The 23,474-nt window shown below is 39.5% G+C and overlaps 1 protein-coding gene across 2 annotated transcripts in view; it reads left to right on the top strand.

The window, feature by feature from the left end:
* The window catches only part of carmil1 (capping protein regulator and myosin 1 linker 1), a 93,217-nt gene that overhangs the window by 15,100 nt on the left and 54,643 nt on the right, over nucleotides 1-23,474 (top strand). For both annotated transcript variants that reach the window (XM_078176054.1, XM_078176055.1), the window contains exon 3: nucleotides 10,399-10,449. In XM_078176054.1, coding sequence (XP_078032180.1) covers nucleotides 10,399-10,449 — 51 coding nt within the window. The remainder of the gene's footprint in view (nucleotides 1-10,398; nucleotides 10,450-23,474) is intronic.

A 23,474-nucleotide genomic window follows, 5' to 3' on the forward strand; every position in this document is an offset into this window, starting at 1 on the left:
TCCTCAGTAAGAAAAGTAGCTATTGGCTGTCCTAAAGTCCCTAGAAGTCACTAAATGACGCCATCGCCTAATATGCATAATTGTCCATATGCATGTAATTGTAATGGCTGCTGTGGGAGAGAGGAATAATGTCGTGGGAGAGACAACGCAGCATCCGCTGCCTGTTGAGAAGAATAAGAATGATACGTGCTCTCACAACAGAGTCTCCAGAAGTCTTCAATAACATCAGAAAAAGTCGCTAGATTTGTCACTAGTCGCTTTTTTGAAAAAGAGTCGCTAGAAGGGTCTGAAAAGTCGCTAAATATAGCAACAAATTCGCTAAGTTGGCAACACTGGCTGCTGCAAGAGAAGTGTCCTTCTGCTTCTTCTTGTGGAACCTTTTGTGTATTGGCGGTTAATACAGCATAATCGCCACCTAGTGGATTGTAAGCGCATTACACCTATAATGGGCTTTTATTGGGGAAAAATAGCTCAAATGCGACCCCCAGTGGTAAAATTAGGTATATAATTCGATATATCGGTTCGGTTAGATATTTGGCTTTAAATCAAACCGGTTGGAAAATTTTCAAACCAGCACAAGCCTATTCTGAACTTCTTGAATCTTGCCCCCGATAAGTAACCCATATTATATAATTTTAAAAAATTAAAAAAATAAAACTAATACTAAAAGTATTAACAACTGAACTACAACTAAACATTTTTAAATATTAAAAATTAAAATGAAATGAGCAAACCCACTTTGGAAACTAACTGAAACAAAACTAAATTGAAACTAAATTTTTAAAAAGGAAAACTAATCAAAAATGAAAACATACAAAGCCATAATAACTCTGTCCTGTTTAGAGAACTCCCTGAAACGGCAAAGGAAACTGAGGAAGGTAGGTATGCTGGTTAATTTATGACATGAGTGAATCATTTTATTGCTCCTTAAGGGTGGAAAAAATCCAAGAGCCTGCAATGGTGTGTGTGTGTTGCTACAGGTACAGGTGAGAAGATAAAATATGAACCAGGAAGTGAAGGTGAATCAGATGCCAAGGCACTGCAGAACAGAATCTACTTCTTTGAGGCACATTTTAATACCCTAGAAAGTTATTGCTAGAGCTGAGATTTGTTTGTCAGTCTCAATGTTAGGAATGGGGAAGAACATAATTTGCACATTCTGTACACACATAAAGGTAATCTACCTTGTATGTGTGCTTGTATGTATGTGACCTGGAGCAACAACAAACCCCTGTGACAACGCCTTTACTCTAACTGAAATAAATCAGGATCTTGCATTTTGACAAGCAGCTGTTGCTGGTCTGAAAATGGCTTTAAAGGAGACCTCTTATTATGTTTTCCTTATTTTCTGTCAAATATATGGTGTTAGAGTGTTGAATTTTCATGCTAAATGTTGCAAAAGTTTTAAATTATGCAGTAAACGTATGCAAAAGTAATCCCTGTGAGCAAAAACCTCAGGCTTCAGGCCTTCCTTAACTTCCTGAGACCTGAACATTTTACCTCCGCCAAGAAGGTTATGTTTTCGCCAGCGTTGGTCTGTTTGTCTGTCTGCAAAATAACTCAAAAAGTTATGAATGGATTTTGATGAAATTTTCAGGAAAGGTGGATAATGGGACAAGGAACAGATGATAAAATGTTGGTGGTGATCGGTTGAAGCAGAGTGGATAAAATAGTCTATCGTCTGACAGCAGCAGTTCCAATTTCTAATGAGACGGTGAAAATAGCGCCATCTGGTGGCCGGAAAGCGCATCTTGTTCTACTTGCTAAATATTGTTGTAATTCTAAAGTTGAAATTAATGTTCTGTGTTGGAAAAAAAGAAAGTGAAAAATACAAAAAAACATATTATATTCTGTATTGGTACAAAATAAAAACTAAATAAATACACCAGTGTAGTGTTGCACGGTATACCGGTACTAAAATAGTACTGCGGTACTAGAGTATTCTAAACGGTACTATACTGCATTTGGAAAATACCGGTACTTTGAAATTGATTCAGTTCATTAATTTAGTTAATTTATTTTACTCAATTATGCACACAAATGCCTTTCTTGATCCTATTGGAGCACAGATTGCACAAGCGGTGTGTATGACAACACCTGTATCAACATTCGCAGCTGGCGCAAGAGAAAGTCTGCCTCGCAAAGGGAGACCACACGAGACAACACCAACTTAGTGAAACATTTGAGCAACCAAACCATGATGTCCATACCGAGGTACTTACCGAGCCATGATTTTTTGGTACCGTTACACCCCTACTATTTATTGTTCTAAAGGTTTGTAGCCAAAAGGACTTTTCCTTAGGAAAAGTACCGAAGAGTATCGAAAAGTATCGAAATTCATATTGGTATTGGTACCGAAACAAAGATTTTGGTATCATGACAACCCTACACCAGTGTCTCCATGGTGAAGGCATATATAACCTAATAATGATAGTGATGCAAATAACCTAATTGTGATGCAGGCTGCAAAATCTGATGTAGAGGGGGAGGGAATATCACCTACTTGGCAGAGGTCTGCACTCTCTGAGTGCTTTTCTAGTGTTTTGTATGCATTTTTAATTTCCCTTAGCTATTTGGGATCAGTAGGACCTGATAATTATAAAAAACTAAATACTGTCAACGATGACAAAGTCCCAGTGTCCTCAAATGAGAACTTCCTAATTAAACAGCGTCTTATGTTGTTATTGTTGCTAAATTTGTCAAATTTGTCATCATATCAAACTGCAAACATTATTAATTATAAATAAAGTTTCAACCATAAAATGTGGGCAGGTTTATGACCTTGTCTATGTTTGTGTTGCTGCAGACTGACTTGGCAGAGATGGCTGCCATCTTGTTTTTACATTTGGATTATTAATTTTAAAATTAAATTCTAAAATTTGTTTTTCATTAGGGTTTCTTAAAAATTCATGGAAAAGTTTTGAGATTTTGTCCATTAAAATGTGTGAGAACCCTGATTACATTAAGGTTTCAGTGGTATACCAGTTTTAAGGTATACTGTGATGTTAAAATTGATAGCTATCATACTGTGTACGTTTGCTTATGTACGGTATGGGGAAAAAATTTCTTCAGGGAGATGTTTTGAAAGTAATTTACTATAAAGAACTTATTATGTTCTATCAGGCCAGCTGAATTCTTATATTTCAAAGAATCATTTTAGAGTGTTTGCGACTCTAAGGAAAACTGATTGATCGATTTACAGCCATTCCTTTTGTAATGATTGTGTATGGGAAAAAGGTTTTGGGGCAGCGTGGGCGTCATGTGACTTGTAATTCTGCAGAGGGAGACCAATATTGAGTGGACTCTTTCTGTTGTTCTGATGTGTTGCTGCCGGTGACTGCTGGAAAGCTAAGCACTGAGTTTTTGGTTGACCCATAGGAAAGCTGCACGTGGTTGTTAAATATTTTTAATGACTGCAGCTACAGTAGCTCAGTCTCAGAGGAGCTGTTGCTGGTGCTGTGAGTCATGATCTGATGGTCACTGTCTGTCTGTGAATGTATCACCGGTGCTTCCTTGTTTTCCTCTGCAGCTGTACAGATGTTTGCTGCCTTTCAGACACAAGAGCGTCGGTGAGGTCCATTACTGAATTTTGGTGATCAGGCCTGGCTCACAGTTGGTGTTCCTGTTTATCCCAAAGGTGCCGGAGGGGGTTGAGGTCAGAGCTCTGTGCAGTGGGGCTATTTTTCATTTTTCATTAATCTGTTATTTTTTTTCTCAATGAATCGACAGTTGTTTGGTCTCTAAAGTGTCTCAAATAATGAAAAATGACATTCTCAGATGTCATGTTTGGTCCACAACCCAAAGTATTCAGGAGGGATGCACTGTATGGATTTTTTTCAACCAATACGATAACCGAGTTCTGACTCTTCAAATGTTCAATAATTCTTTTTTTTACTAAAATACATAAAAAAATGTCACAAACATACTTTGGCTCTTACGGAGCATTTTGCCTGAGATTTTAAATTAAATGATGTTAGCATCACAATGCAAATTCACCTAACGATTATTAATGGGTTTAACAACATCACACATCAAACATTATCTGACTTTTATTAAAGGGAAATTTCGGTATATTTCAACCCGTCTCCTATCGTCCTAAATTTGTTTCAAGTGACTAATGACATAGAAATAATAGTTAGCATGTTAGCCGTTAGCCTAGATACAGCCGGGGTGCATTAGTAGCGTCAGACCTGTTAAAACGTAAGTGAACGGGCATACCTTAAAGTGCAAAGTTAGTCCACTAAACAAGCTTTTATTCCACAAAGACCACCTCATATCGTTAGGATAAATGTCAGAGAACATATAGAAAACGACATGTAAACGTGTTGTCTTATCTTACTGGTGTGGTGCCGTGTTTGTTTATCATCTAGCTCTGCTTTCCAAAGCGCGGCCTAACGATATGAGGCGGTCTTTGTGGAAAAAAAGCTTGTTTAATACTAACTTTGCACTTGAAGGTATGCCCGTTCACTTACGTTTTAACAGGTCTGATGCTACTAATGCACCCCGGCTGTATCTAGGCTAATGGCTAACATGCTAACTATTATTTCTATGTCACTAGTCACTTGAAATAAATTTAGGACGATAGGAGACGGGTTGAAATTTCCCTTTTAGGGGTTTAACAACATCAAACGGCTAACATTACCAAAAAGTTTATTTATGGGTTTAACGACATCACATGGCTAACATTACCCAATGGTTATTAACGGGTTTAACTGCATCACAAGGCTAACGTTACCCAACGGTTACTAATGGATTTAACAACATCACACGGCTAACGTTACCCAACGGTTATTAACGGGTTTAAAGACATCACATGGCTAACATTACCCAACGGTTATTAACGGGTTTAACGACATCACACGGCTAACATTACCCAACGGTTATTAACGGGTTTAGCGACATCATATTGCTAAAGTTACCCAGTGGTCCTTGCTGGGTTTAATGACATCACACGGCTTATGTTACCCAATGGTTATTAATGGGTTTAAAGACATCACACGGCTAACGTTACCCAACGGTTATTAATGGGTTTAAAGACATCACACGGCTAACATTAGCCAACTGTTATTAACGGGTTTAGCGACATCACATTGCTAACATTACCCAGTGGTCCTTACAGGTTTTAACATCAAACGGCGAACGTTACTAAAAGTTTATTAATGGGCTTAACGACATCACATGGCTGATGTTACCCAATGGTTGTTAACTAGTTTAATGACATCACACAGCTAACATTACCCAATGATTATTAACAGGTTTAACAACATCTCACAGCTAACGTTACCTAACACTTATTTACAGGTTTAACAACATCACACAGCGAACATTACCTAACAATTTTTAACAGGTTTAACAATATCACATGGCTAACGTTACCTTACGCTTATACACAGGTTAAAAAACATCACACAGTAAACGTTGCGTAACGATTATAAATGGGTTTATCAACATCACAGGTCAAACGTTACCTAATAGTTATTAACGGATTTAATGACAGAGGTGAGCCATTACACTGTTGTTGTGATTTGTTTGGAACATTTAACAGCTCGGTGTTTGATGTTGGCAGCTGCTACTGTGTTAGCTCAAGCTAACCGGGCAGACAATGGACTGACTGTGGGGACAGTCCTTCAGCGCTGCATCTGACCGGTGTAATACAGAAAGGGATCAGACCTGTGGCACAGTTGAGTTGTTGTCCTCTAAAACTGTGAAAAACGCCCACACTGGTAACAACATGTTTGGCTCTCTAGTTAGCATGCTGCATTTGCTCTTCTCCTTCTCTGTCTTTATTGGTGGTGTTGATGCTGCTACAGTCAAGTTAGTGAAAGCAGTTTGCCTTTGTATTATCACCTCTATTTCTTGGCTATAATTTTATTATATGAATGTTAAATAATAATATACATTTCTCATTACCGGCTGATAATCTGTCTGCCCAATATGCATCATGCATCCCTAATAATATTCAGTTTACTGTCATAGAGAAGTAAAGAAAGAGAAAATGATTACATTTTAGAAGCTGGAAACAGAGATATTATTTTAATGATTGACATCTAATCGTTAAATTGTTGCAGCTGTACTTTGTAGACCAGTCAACCAAACTGGGAAAACCATTTTTTTGTGGAGCTTTGTGCATGAGGACTCTGTCGTGTTAAAACAGGAAGAGGTCTTCCCCAAACTGTTGCCACTAAGTTGAGCACAAGATTTCTGTTGGTTTGAATGATACAGCACCAGCCCCAGATCTGAAATACAACATAGTTTGTGGACAGTGGCTCTGGCAATAAATCTGGAAGGCTTAGTTCTCTTGTCCAAAACTTCAGCTAATGCTGCAGCTTCATTTGTCCTCACTGATCTTTTGTATGTGAATCATGGACGACACAAAAAAAAAACACTTAGTATGTTACTAAAATGAAGGCTGTTCAAGTGATTATTCTGGATTGTTCCTGCAAAGAGTCATGTAAGAGTAAACAGTTGAACGTATACTTGTATGAGTATCTCTTCTATGAGTTGTTGAAAGACACTGGAGTTAATCCTGAGGCACAAAGGTAAGAAAGAGGTGGGTCTTTCTGTGGCAGGGTATCTGGTTTCATGTAGCTGCAGGTATGTGGACTCACCTCAGCTCTCTCTGTATGAGCGTGTGTGAAAAATAGAAAAGAAGTTAAAAAATAAAAAAAAAAGGCGGACAGATGTTCTGACTTGATCCTGAGACCTTCTGTTTACATCTTGTCAACTTTAACCCAGGAAGTGCAATGAAACACTTTTTTCTATTTCTTTTATTTTCCGTACACATTTCTTTTCCTTTGACCACATACCAAGACTCTGCAGAATGTGCCTTCAACTCCTGTTGGGACTTGACTGTAGCAACCCACTCGCAGCCACAGGGTGTTGGGACACACACACACACACACACACACACACACACACACACACACACACACACACACACACAGGGGCATGCACAAACACACCACATTCCACAGCTGTAGACCAGCACATTAGAAACCGATGCCATGATTTCTGAAAATGAGGCAAAACACACTAAATGTTTCATGGTGATGTGTCGGGCAGATTTGTTTTCATTTGTTTTAGGAAAATTAAGTGCAGATTGTTTCTTGAACCACAACACACTGAAAACACACAAGAAAAATACACTAGGGATTGTGTCAGAGCCAAAAATGAGCAATCTCAGCTGACACCTCTTTAATTTTAAGAACCTTGACAATATGAGGAATAAGGATTTTCCATAGCCAGGCTCGTTTTGCTTTCATTAAGTGGGTACCACTACCACACCTGAATGTTGAAGCTAGTGTGAAGCTAGTGATGAAGCTGCAAGTTTCCCTTTTTCAGGATATGACCTCAAAATTGTGTTTGCATTAGAAACTTGTTGGGTACTGCCTTAAACCTGACTGTCTTTGACCCTCATTATTTTAAGTCAAGGAGAGGCTTGGGTTTGATGCATTTAAATATAAGAAGATTATCACAAAAACATAAAATGGATCACATTGGTCTTTTAATATCTAAGTCTGTGCCTGATATCCTTATTTTTACTGAATCGTGGTTAAAGAAAAGTATTAGTGATGCAGAAGTAGCAATTAATAATTATAACTTATTTTGAATTGATAGGGTAGGTAGAGGAGGTGGTGTAGCTGTCTATGTTAAATTCAGATTCCCAGTTGCAGTTTTAAAGAGTGTTTCACTCCCTAAGTTATTTGATTTTATTGCCCTGAAAGTTGATCTTGGTTTCAATAATACCCTCATAATTGTAGGTGTCTATAGACAGCCATCAGCCCCAGCTGAGGCCTTGGCTAAGCCGGCTGAACTGCTGTCACCTTTTTCATCCTCTGAGATAGTCATCTTGGGTGATCTCAAGCTTGACTGGTTATCGCCTGTATCGAACAAGTTTAGAGATATTTGTAATATTATGAATCTGACACATTTCATTTCTGATCCCACACAATCAAATCCACATGATACCTCAAAATCCAGCCTAATTGATATTATTCTCTATAATAAGCCCAGTAAATACATTTTCAGTGGTGTAGTTGACCCTGGCATAAGTGATCATCTTATTGCCTGCATCAGAGATGTGAGCATTAGGAAATTATCCTCCCATATATTAACTAGAAGGAATCTGAAAATACTCCATAATCAGGTTTTTGTATGACTTGTTTCATAGCACCATGTCTAATGTTACCAAAATCCCTGATGTAGAACTTGTCTTGAATCATTTTACGAATGTTTTTAATTCGGTTGTTGATAAACATGCTCCTTTTAAGAAATATAGGGTAAAAGCTAGGTCAAGTCCATGGTTTACTGTAGACTTAGCTGTTCTTTTTAATTCCAGAAATAAAACTTGATCTAGAGCGAGGCAGTCTAAAAACCCCTCCCATTAGCTTGTGTTAAAAAAACGTTTCTTAATACAGCTGCACTGCTGTATTAAGAAAGGCTAAGTCAGACTACCATACTCGCTTTCACCAGCTCCTCTCATGATCAGAGCAAATTTTGGAAGATTGTTAAATCAGTTTGGAAAAATACCTCTTTTCCTACCAATATTGTTAATGGGCACACTCTTTTAACACACTGTAAGGACATCTGCTCTGCCTCTAACAGTCATTTCACTGCCTCTGGACTGGTTCTAAATGACAGTACACTTGCCTTGGATAGCTAAATGTCTATCTCTTCAATAGACTGCAATGTGTAAAGATGGGTGATGGTCACTCCAATTTTTTAAAGGAGACCTTTTATGCTTTTTGGAGTTTTTCCTATTCTTTAGTGTTATAGCATTTGTCTGCTAATTTAAAAAGAAAAAAAAGTCCAGTCTAAAGGGAGTTCTGTCTCCCCACAGGCACACAGATCCTGACCTGCCTGAAACCGTTCATTTGAATTTCCAGCTTTTACTTCTGCAATTAATTTCATAATAATGTACATGGCACACAGTGCCCGCCTACCGGCCACTGAGCCACACCCCAGAGCTTTATATTTCGGACTCTGATAAATGACATAATCAATGATAATAATCAGTAAACCTGAACTCACTTAGAAACCAACAAACACATCCCTGTGGTTCTACAATCCACAGTCTACCGGGTTATCATGACATCGCCTGAATGGAAAAAAATCTGCTGTTTTGACCATTTTACATCAAAGACTGCTGGCACTTCATTATGATCCAGATTTCTCACTGTTACTCATCTGTTTTCTGTTATGTAGTCTGCCTTCATGGACTCTTTCACCTGCTCATTCACACAAATCAACCTGCACTCACATCTTTGAAACACCTGAACCAGGATGTTTCCAGACTTTATAAATTGGACACAGGGTGTTCACATCGTCAGGCTCTCCCGTCACTTAGAGACAACCTCACATCTGACTATGATCAGTGTGACCTGGAGTAACCTCTGTCTTCTTTGGAGGGTTTGCGTAAATACCTCAGCTGGCTTAGCCTCCCGTTGCCTCTGTCCCTCTCTCTCCCTCTCTTCATTAAAATCTCATCACAGTAAAAGTGTGCTGACATGGATTATTTAACATGCACCCTTTCAAACCATAACACACCAATTCACATACTTGTGGTGAGAAGAAGTTACTTATTTGGTCAGTTATAAACATGCTGGAAGCTGCTCAGCGAGCAGCTGTAATGTGCACTCACTGCCTGCCAGGAGTGCACACACGGTGAAAGATAATATATAGTAGTATCTCAGTTAGTGAAGCTGCCAACATCTCTGCCAGTGAAGCTATTTTATGTCATTTTACTTTCAGACCTTCTGACCTTTCAGTCTCATGTAAAAAAAAATACATAGATTTTTATTTACATGTGGAAGGCACCCGGTTAACATGTTAAAGACAGAACACAAAAAGTTGTATGTAAGACATGTACTCTATGCAGTTGCAGCTGAAAGTGTGAATCCTGGTCACATTACAGATTATTCATGAGGGTGTTTATATATATATATATATATATATATATATATTTTATTTTTTATATACATACATATATATATAAACGGCCTCGTGAATAATCTGAATAATGAATAAAGTACATATATATATATATATATATATATATATATATATATATATACTTATATATAATGTAAGGCAATAGCAGATTTGACCCCATATTGCATTTTGCCAATGCCTTTCAGCTCTTTTGATCTCCACATGTCTCTGTGGATCTCCACGATTGGTCAATACTACTCAAACTACAAACAGAAACCAGAACGCTTCGGATACGAAATTCTTGTCCCATTGCCACCAGATTCTGAATATTTGCAGATATCTGTGTACGAAGATTTGGTTGAATCTCGGAGCAGATATGAACAAGTCTCGAGTTTACAGTTCTATTATTTAGTGAGAAGTTCCATCTGCCTATCTTTCTGTCTAATATGTCTCCGTCTTTGTCCTCAGGCCCTGGCATCACATCGAGCCTATCTGTTGACAGCACGGGTCCCTTCCAAGGTTAGTAAATCTAATCCTCATCTTCATTCTCTCCATCCACAAAGAAAAATTGTCTCTGATCTTTGTCTTTCTCTTGTCATTCCTTACTATTCTCTTACTTTCTTCCTCTCCTCCTCCCTATCTTCCTCTTGCTCTTTCTCCTCTTTGGGAATGTTTGTTATTTGGTCATGACAGACATGCTGCTGCTTGTTCCTCCACAGTCACGTTGCCTCATTTTCACTTTTTGTCCTGTTTTTACATGAACAGGGGCCACAACAAGTCAGAGCACTTTCCTGACACTTTAACACACACACACACACACACACACACACACACACACACACACAGGTAGAATCAGGTGACAGCTATTGGATGGATTGCCATGATGCAGACATTAATGATTCCCAGAGGAGGAACTCTACCAGGGCTGCCCCCAAATAGTCGACCAAACGCTAGTGTACTAGAAACCTAATTGTTTCTAGATAATAAAAAGATTTCATTGGTCACTTAGTTGCAGAAAAAAAAAAAACAAAAACGTGAAACTCTATTAGGAGATGCACCTTGTCAAATAAATCAAAACCTATATGTCTGGACCATGTGGGAATTTAATTTAAAAGGACAGACACAGGAAGAGGCCATGCCCAGCAGTCAGGAGGGAGTCATATTACAAACCAATCACAGCCGACAGATATCTTTCCCTTCTTCTGTAAATATTCAGTCTGATAAATACAGAAAAGTTGATCATGTTAGTGCAGGGCTACCCAGAGCTTTACATCTGTCCCACAGTCGACAGGCCTGCACACTTATAAACAGCACCTGGAAGAAGATCAGCTCTGCACTCAGAATTTCAGGTAAATAGGCTATAAGATGCTTGTTAAGGTTGCTTAGCAACCTTAAACGCAACCTGCTGTGGCACTCTTGAAAGCTGGTACAAAAAAGGCACAGGAGTAGCACCCAGCACCAAGGACGAACCCAAGGTGATATGTAAACTCATCTTCATTCATCGACTACAAACATGACTTGTCATGTGAAACATGGAAGTAGCTACATGCCCATTAGCCACTTAGCACAATCATTACTGCTTTGCTGACAGCATCATTAACAGGCGGCTCGCTCAGTGTGTGACGTGCACTTGTAGATAAAATATAGGCCTATATTAATGAAGGTTCATTAGTACGTTTTTGTATTTCTCTGTAATGTAGCACAGTGTTGACAATGTTACTGATAGTATTCTTTCTCACACCTTCAACTCAAACCATTGTGTTGCCCCGCCCAAAATATATCATTTAATAATTAAATTAATATCATGAACATGCAGGTGACTGGTCGACTAATGGCCCTAAATGACAACTACTGGTCGATTAGGAAAGTTCTTAGTCGGGGGCAGCCCTCAACTCTAATGACTCTGGTGATACCTTTTTCTGTAGTGGCACCATGAGCTTCATGTTTGTGGGTTTGAGTGAAATGTCTTGGTAACTACGTGTTGGATTGACCATGAAGTTCGATACACACATTCATATTCCCTTCAGGATGAATTGTAATCACTCTGAGTTAACATCTAGCACCACCAGCAGGTTAGTTTGTCTGGTACTTTGATTTAAGACCAAATAGCTGCAAAACTGATGACATTTGCGTCGCCTAATTTTAATAAAGTCTTTATTTGAACGTATTTAACCCTTTAACTTTCTTTCTGTTTTAACTTCTCACAATGCTTTTAAATAATCTGTGTCTTTATTCCTCATATCACACTTCATAAACCCACATTAGTGCTGTGTCTGTATTTATTCCTCGACTTCTTCCTGGTCATCTGTGTGTCTGACTTGATATTTATTGTCTTTCCTCTTTCCTCTCTCTCTCTCTATGTCTCTCTACCCACATGCGAACATGTCCCACCATATGGAGACATCTGATAGTTTTACCCACAATGCAGCTGTGAGAATTCAGCCTGTGGGAAAGGAAAACAGTGAGAGGAAGAAAAGTTCAACCTGCAGGGCAAGCAACAGACAGACGGGGAGAAAAACATGCTTGAAATAGTAAAAAAGTAAAGACAAAATGTTTTCTGTGATGTACGTCCTAATGAAATACTGTCATAGATCTTATCCAACAGTTAAAATGAATACACATTCAATGGATAGTAGAGATGAAAACTGATTTCTTGACTGGTTTCTCCCGATTTTCAAGTTATAGAAGAGCAGACATTAGGTAATGACAAACACCTCAGGTTACAAGTCACAAAACCCGTTCAGACTGAAGCTTGAACTTGCGCACTTCCCAGTTTTAAGCTTCATAAATTGCTTTAGAAATTATGGGTCATCAGAGTGCTGTGTTATTAAAAGAGAAGTGAACCTGTGGTTGCATACAGCTCTAAAATAACTGACTCTGTTTCCTTTTTCTCAGGCTCAATTTTAATGGTGCTCTGGTAACCCTGCAAGTTTTTCGCCTCTGACTAATGAATGTGTGAATCAGGCCAGATAACATGTAAATAATACTCTGGAGTTTGCTCATACTGAAACTAACTCTGGATGTTGGATGGTGGATTTGGGACTGAGAGGTCTCCGATTTAAAACCCACATCCTGCTGTGTCTCCCAGCACAGTCACCACAGATTGTGACCTCTTACCACTTGGCATAGAAGATGTCTATCTCTGCAGGTTCTGTGCACACCGTCTGCGCACAGCCCAGAATTTGTAACAGTGCAGATTATTGCTGCATCTCCACTGCATGGTACAGCACAGATCAACTCCACTTACTCTTTGTGGTTTTCCACTAGTTTAAGATGTGGTAAGTACCTGCTAGTGCCTGGTACTTTTTTTTAGTAACACGTTGGTCGAGGCTCAAAACGAGCTGAGCCAATACCAGAGGGTGAAGTGTGAAGCACTGATTGGTCAGAGAGAATCAGGACATCCAGCAAAAACCTGACATTTTTAAAAAGCAAAGCTACCACCAAGTGCGACTAGGGCTGCACAATTATGGCCAAAATGATAATCATGATTATTCTGATCAACATTGAGATCATGATTGTTTATCTCAGTTATTAGGGACAAAACATTTTTACTTCACTTTTACATTTAAATCAACAGAGCACTGCTTTCACTTCCATGTTGTGCTACATTCCTGCTAACTGACAAATATTTGCAGCAAAATAAGACTTAAAATAGGGCTCTTCTTCACCTGAATTCACTGGATGGATACAGTGATGCCCTGTACAGCATTGCTGGCATGGAGGACATATGTCCTCTTGGCCTTAATGCCTCAATCGTTGTCCAGTTTGTGTTGTGTTTTTTATCAGTTGGTTTAACAAATTAGTTGTGTTGCTTGGTTGCACAGACACAAGTCTCTTGCACTCTAGATCCAAAATATTTCCAAACAGCAGATAATAATCCATACAGAGGGACTAGCTTTTCACTTTCTGCTCTAGACATCAATTATCGTCTGCTCTCTGTTGTATATACATCATTTTTTTCTGGACTGCAGCTGCAACATTCAGGAAAGTTTTTCACAGGTTGCTGCTGGGCTCATGACAGCTGCCATGGCTGTTAGATTAGGACGCTCTTTGGTTGATATGCAGTGGAGTTTCTATTCTACTTCACATTTTAAATGTCAACATCACAATCAGTTACGTTCATTTAATTGTGGGAAGCCAAAATCTAGATTTTATATTTAAGTAGTCAAAGGTCAAGGTCATCCATCCGTAATGCATCCATCTCATTTTTTTGAATGCGATGTCGAGAACACCTGAATTAAGCTCTCATCTCTTCTTAAACTGATCAGATGTTGGTGGTCAAAGGTCAATGGCATAGTAACCTTGTCTGTCTCATTATTGTGAATGCGATATCTCAAGAATGCCATAAGGGAATTTCTTTAAATTTGACACAACTGTCCAGTTGGACTGAAGAATAAACTGAATTGAGATTGAAATTGAGAATTGTGTGGTCAAAGGTCAAGGTCACAGTGACCTCACAAAATATGTTTTTAGCCACTACTCACAAATACATATGCTTATTATAACAAAAATTCATGCAAATGTCTAACAGGATAAAATGATAAAGTGCTGACAATTTATATCCAAAAGGTCAACTTCACTGTGACATCATAATGTTCTGCATAAAACACCTCTCTATGCATTATTCAACATCAAATCTCAAGAACAGAAGGGGACACATTTGGTCAGATACTGCATTGGTGACACTAATCTGCTTCTCTTCTGTGTGTGAAGCGTTCATGTTTTCACAGACATGGATGTAAATTGTAAGAGAAACTTGACTGGTGTGCGGAGGCATACAGCGGCAGGGATGGCAATTCTAGTTTTTTACGTGTTAGCTTGGTCTTTAAAAATGTTGGACAATATATGCACATATTGAATACAGTTTAAAAACCGCAGCATTATTCGTGCATGAAATAAATTAAATAACCTCTAGATAAAATCCAGTGACTTCCCTCTGGCAGCTAACCCCTGATCTGTTGTTCCAGAGTGGGCCGGTGGTTTTTCTAACTCTGTGTGTGTGTGTGTGTGTGTGTGTGTGTGTGAGAAACAGAGGGTGGTTTGTTCCTCAGTGTGGACTGTCCCGGCAGCAGAGGGAGAAAAAAAGACAATGGTGGAATTTAACAGCTGGCAAGGAAGGGAGGGGAGGGGGCACTGTGTCTCTCTGCCCGTCATCCTCTCTCTGTTTCTGTTTCTGTAGATAAAGTCCGAACTCATGCTTACCTCCCTCCTATCTCTCCTCTTTATCCCACTTTTGTGGTCTCTTTCTTATTCTGTCTCTTCTATCTGTTCATCATCATGCTCCTACATTGTTTCTCTTTTCTTTCTTTTATTCACTCCTTGTTTTTTTTCCATCTTTCAATTTCTTTTTAATAACTCCTCTCTGTTCCTCCGTCTCCGCATCTTCCTGTCTTTATTTGTCTCCCTTTCTCCTCCCTTTCACTTGTACTTTTGTTGGCAGTGAGTTAATAAGTTGGTTATTTTTACTTTCTCTCCCTGGATTCAAAGGAAACTCTGTGTGAGGTTGTGACTCTGTGCTCTAGACGTTTGTTCAGCAGAGTATTTGTTAGCTGTTGTTTTCACATTCCTATTGTTTGTGTTTTGTTTCCTGTCCCCGGGGTTTGTCCAAGTTCTTGGTGTAATAACGTCCAGCTTCATATCAATGTCTCTGCTACTGGTTCATTTAATGAACATGTAAATCACACATCTGCTCACAACCTTTGATGTGGAAGAGCCATGGACAGATTTCTTTTTGAAGCATTATTGATAATTGTATAATGAAATTATTAGAATGAATTTTTATTTTATTTATTTTTTTAACCTTTATTTAACCAGGAAGTACCATTGAGACTGAAAATCTCTTTTACAAGAGAGACTTTTTGTTTCTTTTGTGATCGTTTTTATACTTGCCTGTTGGTCTTGCTATTTATATTGTATGATTGTTATTACTATTTTTAATTTTATACTTTTAAGCTGTGTTTTTGCTTTTAATGTAAATCACTATGTGATTTTGTATCTGTGAAAGGTGCTATATAAATAAACTTTACATACTTACTTACTTACCTAGCCGAGGCAGCAGCCAATCAAAACACATTTAAAATGCAACAAATATAACATATAATACAAAATCCACCACAAAACAACAACTATGTGTGTGTTGTCACAGAACCCGTGTTTCTAATTTTAGATCTTTTTGAAGATTGTTCCATGTCCATGGTGCAGAATAGGAGAAAGCAATTTTGCCCAGATCTGTTAAAACCCAGGGGACATTAAAAAGCAACCATTTGGAGAAGCATAGCTGGTAACTGACACACAGAAGGGTACAGAAGTGCAGTGATGAGTAAGGGACTCTGCATTTTTAATAAAATCAGAGATGCATGGTAAACTGAAACAAGGCTATGTAAAATGGAGGAGGTTGCATGCATATACAGTATGTCACCGTAGTCAATCACAGACAGAAAAGTAGCTTCCACAATTTGTTTTCTCAGCACTGAAAGTCAAACAAGACTTATTAATAAAATAAAAGTCGATCTTCACTTTAAGCTTCCTAACTAGAGCAGCAATATGTACATTAATTGAAAGCTTGTCATCTATCCATATACCCAAGTACTTGTATGAGGACACTCTTTCAATGGATTTACCATCAGAAGTGAAAATGCTAAAATCGTCATGCAGCTGGGAGCGAGCTTTTGAGAACACCATGAACTTTGTTTTCTGAGCATTTAAAAACAGTTTTAATCCCAGCAGAGCGGTTTGTAATGACTGATGTACAGTCTGAAGCTCTGCACTATGAAGGGAGCATGCATGTAAATGACAGTGTCATCTACATATAAATGATTTGTATTCCAGCATTTTGCTGGAATGTCTTTAACCAAACCATTTATAGAAATAGAAAACAAATTTATGGCCATCTACATAAACACACTGAGTAAAATCCATTCATTAAAGCTTTTGACCACGTTCACTCCATGAGGATTCTGGTGTCTTCGGCTAATAATATGGTCTTTCAGAGGCTGTAGTGGATAGAGCTAGAGTGAATTCCTTGAGGCCCTGACACACCAAGCCAACAGTGGGTTATCAGTTAACGTTGGGCTGTTGGTGAGCACCTGTCTCCCTAGTCTTTGCGGTGTGTCCAGCACCGTTGGCCCTCATCATCTGTTGTTGGCTTTTTTAAGCCGATTCAGCATGTTGAATCAATGACAGTAGAGCCTGTTAATGTATGAAATCACTCTGATGGTCAGTTCAGCTCAGAGCATGAAAAGAGAATGGGAAGTAAGGAAAGTAAACAAACAGCTAAAGCCAAAAGGGAGTAAGACCAAAACAAATTCTTACATAAGATAAGATTATTTTTCTTTAGTCATTGAGCTCTTTAACAGAAATGTTTCCTGATGGTTTGTGTTGTTGTTCACTGGTGCAAATATGCTCTCTTCTTTCAACATTGGATTGTGTTGTTAATGTGCTGACTGGCTAGCATCATATCGGTCTTCCGGTTTTCCTTTTTGAATGACAAATACAAACGACTGCTGTCTGCTGGTGTGGAGAGTTATTTCCTCTCACGCAGGTGCAGAACATATGTACTGATTGGCTGTGGTCTTTTTGGTGTGTTCATGTGCTACTTTTTGGCCAAGGCACAGGCAACATGAGGTGACGCAACAGTCAGCTTTCATCACCACTAGTAATTTCATGTCGGTTTGGTGTGTCTGGGCATTTAGATGTAAGAATCCACTGGCACCAACCACATCATACTAGCATGTTGTTAAGGGGTTAAATAACTCTACAAAGTTAGGCTACATTTGGGTGAGGGAAAAACTGGTATGGCCATTTTCACAAGGGTCCCTTGACCGCTCAACTCAAGATATCTGAATAAAAATGGGATCTACATGTACCAGTGAGTCTCCCCTTTATAGGCATGCCCACTTTATGCTAGCCCCATACTGTTGTTTCTCATGCAGTACAAATGTGTTATTTTCAGCTATTGTATTTGAATATTTCTGTATACTGGACTCCCTACACAGTCAAGGAATTGCATCAGTTGTGCCTGACTGTAAAGCCTAGACTCTTGCGGATTAAATAAGTCCAGTTTTATTCATATGTGATGATGTTAGCTCCCATAGTAGCTATTTCATTATAGTGAAACCTTTTTTTTGAAACTTGGCCTTACTGTATAAAATGACCTATAGTGACCTCTAAGATAACCACAGCCTCATGAAGCTTAACAGCCACAAACAAGAGACCTCAAGCATTCAGAGGATGTTTGCCTTCCATAAGTACACTGCTCAAAAAAATAAAGGGAACACACAATCATCACAGTGTAACTCAAAGTCAGTCAAACTCCTGGGATATCAACCTGTCCAGTTAGGAAGCAATACTGATTGTGAAGCAATTTCACTTGTTGTGCAAATTGGACAGACAATAGGAGGAAAGGAGAGGCAATTACCAAGACAACCCCTATCTAGGAATGGTTTTGCAGGTGATGGCCACAGACCATTTCCCTCTCTGCATCCTTTCTGGTTGATTCTTGGCTAGTTTTGCATTTTTCCAGTGGCCTCACCACTAGTGGTATCATGAGGTGGTATCTGCAGCCGTCAGAAGATGCTCAGGTAGTGCAGCTACTCCAGGATGGCACATCCATACGCACAGTGGCCCGAGGGTTTGCTGTGTCTCCCAGCACAGTGTCAAGAGCATGGAGGAGATACCAGGAGACAGGCCAGTACACCAGGAGAGGTGGAGGGGGCCGTAGGAGGGCATCAACCCAGCAGCAGGACCACTGTCTGCTTTGTGCAAGGAGGAACAGTAAGGAGTCACTGCAAGGAGCACTGCCAGAGCCCTCCAAAATGACCTCCAGCAGGCCACTGGTGTGCATGTTTCTGCCCAAACTGTGAGAAACAGACTCCATGAGGGTGGCATGAGGGCCTGGCGTCCACAAGTGGGGCCTGTGCTCACACCCTGGCACCGTGCAGCCCGATTGACATTTGCAAGAGAAGACCAGAATTGGCAGATTCGTCACTGGTGCCCTGTTGTCTTCACAGATGAGAGCAGGTTCACACTGAGCACATGTGACAGACGTGACACAGTCTGGAGACGCCATGGAGAACGTTATGCTGCCTGTAACATCCTCCAGCATGACCGCTTTGGCGGTGGGTCAGTGATGGTCTGGGGAGGCATATCCTTGAATATGGATCTGTGTGTGCTGTGCTGTGTAATAAATGGTATCAACCCAAACATTGCTGCAACAACCTATGAGACATAAATGAGCATGGAATTGCCATCATATTCTTCCATCATAATGTTCTAAGCTCCTTTACACTCTAAAAGTTTGAATAGGTGCCCAACCAAAACCGTGTTTATTACATATTTCTGACTAGAAAAACTGGACACACAATGCTGAGCTTAATCTCTAATTAATCTTCAGGTTCCAACTTCCAGATGATGTGTATCACTTATGTGGCATCTAATCCTGACCTGCTGTCTCCCCATAAAGATCCCCTGTCCCCCCCTGAAAAAGACAGAAATGGTATGGAGGGGTGGAGTGTAACAGGGGTGATTGCTCTGTTAAGGAAGACGTTTCCATACTGTGGTCATTGCGACACAGTGAACTGTCTCCTCTTAAGCTCTCATCTCGACCGCAAAACTCCAACACAAGTTGTAACTTGACAAGAGTAAGCTCAGTCTAGCTGTCAGCAGGCTTCTTTATCAAAGACATTGATGTTAAACTAAGATAATGTAACTTCTTAAAGAAGACATGATGCATGTCCTCTTACAGTACAAAAAGTTTAATTCATAAGCAATTAAATGTTTGTTAATTCGTTTCTACACATAATAATAACTATTTGTATAAAGTTACAAAGTGCTTTACAATACAAACAAAAACAATAAAAACAATTAAACAAATAAAAACAAATAAAAGATCCCAAACATCAAAACACATATTAAAGTAGATTAAAATAACAGTACCAAGGAATTAAGAAAAAGCCATACGATAAAAGTGAGTCTTAAGAAGTGATTTAAAAGAGGACAGTGACTTTGTCTGCCTGAGATCTCCAGGCAGGGAGTTCCACAGCTTAGGGGCCTGAGTGGCAAGAGCTCGGTCACCTTTAGTGACAAGTCTTGACTTTGGAACCATGAGTAGGGCCCTGCCGGAGGATCTCAAACAGCGATCAGGCTCGTAAGGAGTAAGTAGGTCACATATATAGGCAGGAGCCTGCCTGACCATTCAAGGCTTTAAAAACAAGCATTAAAATCTTAAAATCAGTTCTAAAACTCACAGGTAACCAGTGAAGGGCAGCAAGGACTGGTGTGATGAAGTGATCTCTTCTCTTGCTACGAGTTAAGAGCCTGGCAGCAGCGTTTTGTATCAGTTGTAGTATTTGAATGTTGCGCTTGCTGATCCTGGAATAAAGTGCATTGCAATAATCGAGTCTGGACGTGATGAAAACATGGATGATCTTTTCTAAGTCAGTGGGAGAAAGGAATGACCTGATTTTTGTAAGATGTCTTAGTTGTGCGAAGCAGGACTGCATCACTTTAGTCACCTGAGCATCAAAAGATAGTTCAGCATCAAAAATAACTCCTAGGTTGCGGGCCTCATTGCAGACATTATTAGATAGGGCACCCAGACTAGAGGAGAGCTTATTTACACTAGCAGTGTTGGGGTCAGAAGGAGTAATTATGATCACTTCTGATTTGGAGTCATTCAGCTGTAGAAAATTTTTGGACATCCAATTTTTAATTTCAGTCAGGCAGGATAAAATACGTGAAACATCTGTGGTACCAGGTATCAGAGGGACATACATTTAGGTGTCATCTGCGTAGTAGTGAAAATCGGTGTCAAATCTACGAAGGATTTGCCCCAGGGGTAGTATCTATAAAGTAAACAAGAGGGGACCCAAGACAGACCCTTGGGGCACACCACAAAAGAGAGGAGCACAGGAGGAGGAAGCATCTCCTAGCATTACGGAAAATGACCTATTAGACAGATATGAAATAAACCAGTCCAGCGCCACATCACTGATGCCCACACTGTTTCTTAAACGGCTGATCAAAACATTGTGATCCATAGTATCAAAGGCTGAGCTAAGGTCAAGAAGAATTAAAATGGAGTATAGTCCAAAGTCTGCTGCAAGCAGCAAATCATTTGAAATCCTGACCAGAGCCGTCTCAGTTTTTCAAAATTGTGATTGTCATTCATAAAAGAAATCAGCTGAGTGGACACAATTTTGTCTAAAATCTGAGCTAAAAATGGCAGTTTGGGAAAAGGCCTAAAGAGAAGGCTTCTTTAAAAGACGGTAAACAATGGTATGTTTAAAATAGGAGGGAAAAGTCCCAGAAGACAGAGCAGTTGATGATTGCTAAAATATCTGGACCAACCATCTGAAACACAGCTTTTAAAAACCGGGTGGGGATGCAATCTGAAAGGCAGGTGGATGATTTAGAAAGTGCAACTGTGCATTCCAGGGTAGATGGAGAGACTTTCTATACATGATCTGGTCTGGTGTAACCTGTAGCTGATGATGGTTAGAGTTAGCTAATGTTAGCGTGTAACTGGTTAGATTTTCCTCTGATTTAAACACGTACTAAAAAAAAGGCGATAGACTCCTTCCTCATAGAGTGGTGCAGGAATGGGTCCTAAATGCTGGAAACGCTCTACAACATAAAATATGTCAGTAAATACCCCACTGTAATTTTTGCAGCTTTTATGTGTCTCAAAAAAGGTCATTGCAACAAGTTGTCATTCACAGTCTTGATGTGGTGGCAACACTAAAGTCATGCGATCTTAGTAGAGTTCGTTTATTCCTTAATGCTAGCTCTTTACCTCTGGTGATTGCTTTTAGGCTTCAAAAATCATCAAGGGGTGTTCATTTGTGAAGATTATCTTGCTGAACAAAATGTGTAAGTATCATAAACTTTTGTTTGCCACAGAGCTTATTTTCTACAATAATTCAAAATCTAGTGGAAAAACCCTGCAGGTTTTTTGACGAGGAAACCAAGGTGATGCTAACTTCATCATCTATAGAAAAGCAACATCCCTGCCCCACTCTAATGCCAGAGATTCGGCTATGTACATAGCTCCGCATTAGATGAGTAGGCCTTTCTGTTGTTTTTTTTTTTTTTTAATTTATTGGTATGTCATGTTGGGCATCATGGACGCCCCAGAAAACTGGTAAGTAAACAGTAGAAAGCAGCATGGAGGCCAGTGAAAATGGTACAATGGTTTCTTCTTTTTCATATCTCTCATTCATTCAGTCTCTCTTTTTAACTCAGTGCCAAGAAATTTGGAAAGATGTTTGAGCACTGCTTAGACGGAGACAGACGGTATCTTTAGACCATACATCTAAATGTAAAAATTACTTTGTCGTATTTCCATTACTGCTGAACACAGCTGGAGCAGATACATACCTGCGACTTCTGCAGAGCACTTTGTCCCGGGAATTAGTGATAATTGTAACTTTTTCCACTAAAGACAAATGGCAGATTTTAGTGGGTGCTTTTTCTGTTTTTGTTTTTGTGGGGGGTTTTTTTGTTTTGTTTTGTTTTGTCTGGTGGGAGAGAGGCTTTACTGTTATTTGCTTGATAATATAAAACCAGACCAAAAGTATGTGGATACCTCAGCAATCCAGCCATATGTGAAAAAAACCATGGTCATTTACAGCCTCCACTCAGTCTTTCCACCACATGTTGAACCTGATGCAGAGATTAGTTCCCATAGTCACAAGAGCATCACTGAGGTCCACTCTGATGTTGTGTGATCATTTCTGTCTCACAGTCCAGCTCGTCCCAAAGGCGGTACATGGGGTTGAGATCAGGGCTTTTAGCAAACCAGTCAAGTTCTTCCACACCAAACTGAGAAAACTATTTCTTCATGGAGCTGGTTTTGTGCACAGGCGTGATGTTATGTTGAAACACGAAAAGGCAAAACACTGTTTCTACAATGTTGGAAGCAAACTATTGTCTTAAACATCCTATATGCTGTAGCATTAAAGGATACGTACAGTAGATGTCAGTCAGCACGTCCCCAGTTTGGAGAAACCGACAGGGGTACCACCACGCAAGCTTAGCAGTGTACTTCTGTGGACGGAGGAGCAGCAAAATGTATTTGAGGCACCTAAAAAGATGAATATGAGTTTATGTGTATGCAATATCTAGAATATTTTCACCACTTTACCTTACCATCAGACAGTGATTTCCAATGAGTATCAAAAGATGTTATATCGCTCTCTTGAAAGTAATGGTATATGGATGGACCTACACTTGTATAGCGCCTTTCTAGTCTTCTGAGTCTTCTAGTCTTCTCAAAGCGCTTTTTACACTACAAGTCACATTCACCCATTCACACACACATTCATACACTGGTGGCCGAGGCTACCATACAAGGTGCCACTTACTACTCACACACAGATGAAACAGCCATCAGGAGCAATTTGGGGTTCAGTATCTTGCTCAAGAATAATTCGACATGCAGACTGAAGGAGCCGGGGATTGAACTGCTGATCCTCCAATTAGTGGACAACCCACTCTACCTCTGAGCCACAGCTGCCCCAGGAAGCCAGACTCCTTTGAGGAAAACA

This window comes from Epinephelus lanceolatus, chromosome 16, assembly GCF_041903045.1.
Source record: "Epinephelus lanceolatus isolate andai-2023 chromosome 16, ASM4190304v1, whole genome shotgun sequence".
Classification (NCBI taxonomy): Eukaryota; Metazoa; Chordata; class Actinopteri; order Perciformes; family Serranidae; genus Epinephelus; species Epinephelus lanceolatus.